This window comes from Cyprinodon variegatus, unplaced genomic scaffold (genome assembly GCF_000732505.1).
Source record: "Cyprinodon variegatus isolate N-32 unplaced genomic scaffold, C_variegatus-1.0 Scaffold1491, whole genome shotgun sequence".
NCBI lineage: Eukaryota > Metazoa > Chordata > Actinopteri > Cyprinodontiformes > Cyprinodontidae > Cyprinodon > Cyprinodon variegatus.
This window is the reverse complement of record NW_015151944.1, coordinates 21,413-22,583: the sequence shown is the minus strand read 5'-3', so window position 1 is coordinate 22,583 and position 1,171 is coordinate 21,413. Positions and strand designations below refer to the sequence as shown.

Below are 1,171 nucleotides of genomic sequence, written 5' to 3'. Positions count from 1 at the left end.
CTGGTTCTGGTGGTTCTGCTGGTTCTGGTGGTTCTGCTGGTTGTGGTGGTTCTGGTATTATGGACTGACTGATGGTTCTGACTGGGATCAGATCCTGGTTCTGGTTTCTGTATTAAACCCGAACAGAAAGAGGAGGATCTTTCTGGGATTCTTTCAGATCATCAAACCCAGGAACCATCTGATTGGGTTCTATTCTGACCCGGTTCTGTTGGGTCCAGGGATGTAATCCACAATCTCTGCCAGCAGTTAGCAAGAGATCGGTTAGAAGGAGGGTTTTTCCTCTCCACTGTCGCTGTGAGGATCAGGCGTCTCCATGAATGATTGATGGCGTCCAATCAGCAGCTCTCGTTTCTCCGCCTGTTTGCTATTAAGGTCAAATCAGTTTTTTTTTTCTTTCATTTATCCTCATTAAACCAGAGAGGCGAGGAGCCCAGCAGCACCAGTTAGAGGCAGACTGGGACTGCTGGTCAATACCATTGATCCCAGTCTGCTGAAGGCCCGTCCCGGTCAGGTAATCAGGGTTTAGTGGTTGGAAATAGGAGGGGATGTACTGGGAACACTGGGAAGGAACCAGAGATCATTCATAGATCCTGACAGTGTAGAAGCTGGTTGCACCATGTGGCAGATAACGAGTCCAGAAGTCCAGTCCTGAATCCTTCAGGACCCGACCTGCAGCTCCAGACTAGACTCTGCTTCCTGCTTGTCTTCAGGAGAGACTCTGTTGTTTTCCAGAGGAGAAGCTGAGCAGAACAGGATCCACTTTCTAAACGCTGCTTTCTTCTGAATCCAGAACCAGAACTTCTCTGGAACCTTCAGGACTTCAGAGCAGGACTCAGGCTTAGTCTCAGCCCAGTCAGACTCCGCATGGAAACGTCCGTTTCCAGGTCTAATCATCCATGGTACATCCTGCTAAAGTTCAGGGTCCTTCTGCTGGCCTACATGGGTCCAGCAAAAGGACAGTGTCCATGGCCTTGCCCAAGGACACGCTGTCTGAGACGTTTAGAGCCGGTTTCAAACCACCAGCCCTTCAGCTGCAGACTGTTGATCCCAGACCACCGTCCTGTAGAAAGTGCAGCTTAGATCCGTTTTTGAGCTGCAGGATTTCTGTAGCTCCTCCAGAGTGTCCATGTTGGCGGCTCCTCTGATCCTGCCGGGCTGATAGAATGATTCT

At 50.2% G+C, this 1,171-nt stretch overlaps 1 protein-coding gene across 1 annotated transcript in view; it reads right to left on the bottom strand.

Moving 5' to 3' along the window:
• Positions 1-1,171, bottom strand: part of LOC107103629 — a 14,611-nt gene that overhangs the window by 2,737 nt on the left and 10,703 nt on the right. The window contains exons 5-6 of the mRNA XM_015403403.1: positions 670-810; positions 441-559 (exon numbers count right to left, since the gene is read on the bottom strand). Of these exons, the coding sequence (XP_015258889.1) occupies positions 441-559; positions 670-810 (260 nt within the window). The remainder of the gene's footprint in view (positions 1-440; positions 560-669; positions 811-1,171) is intronic.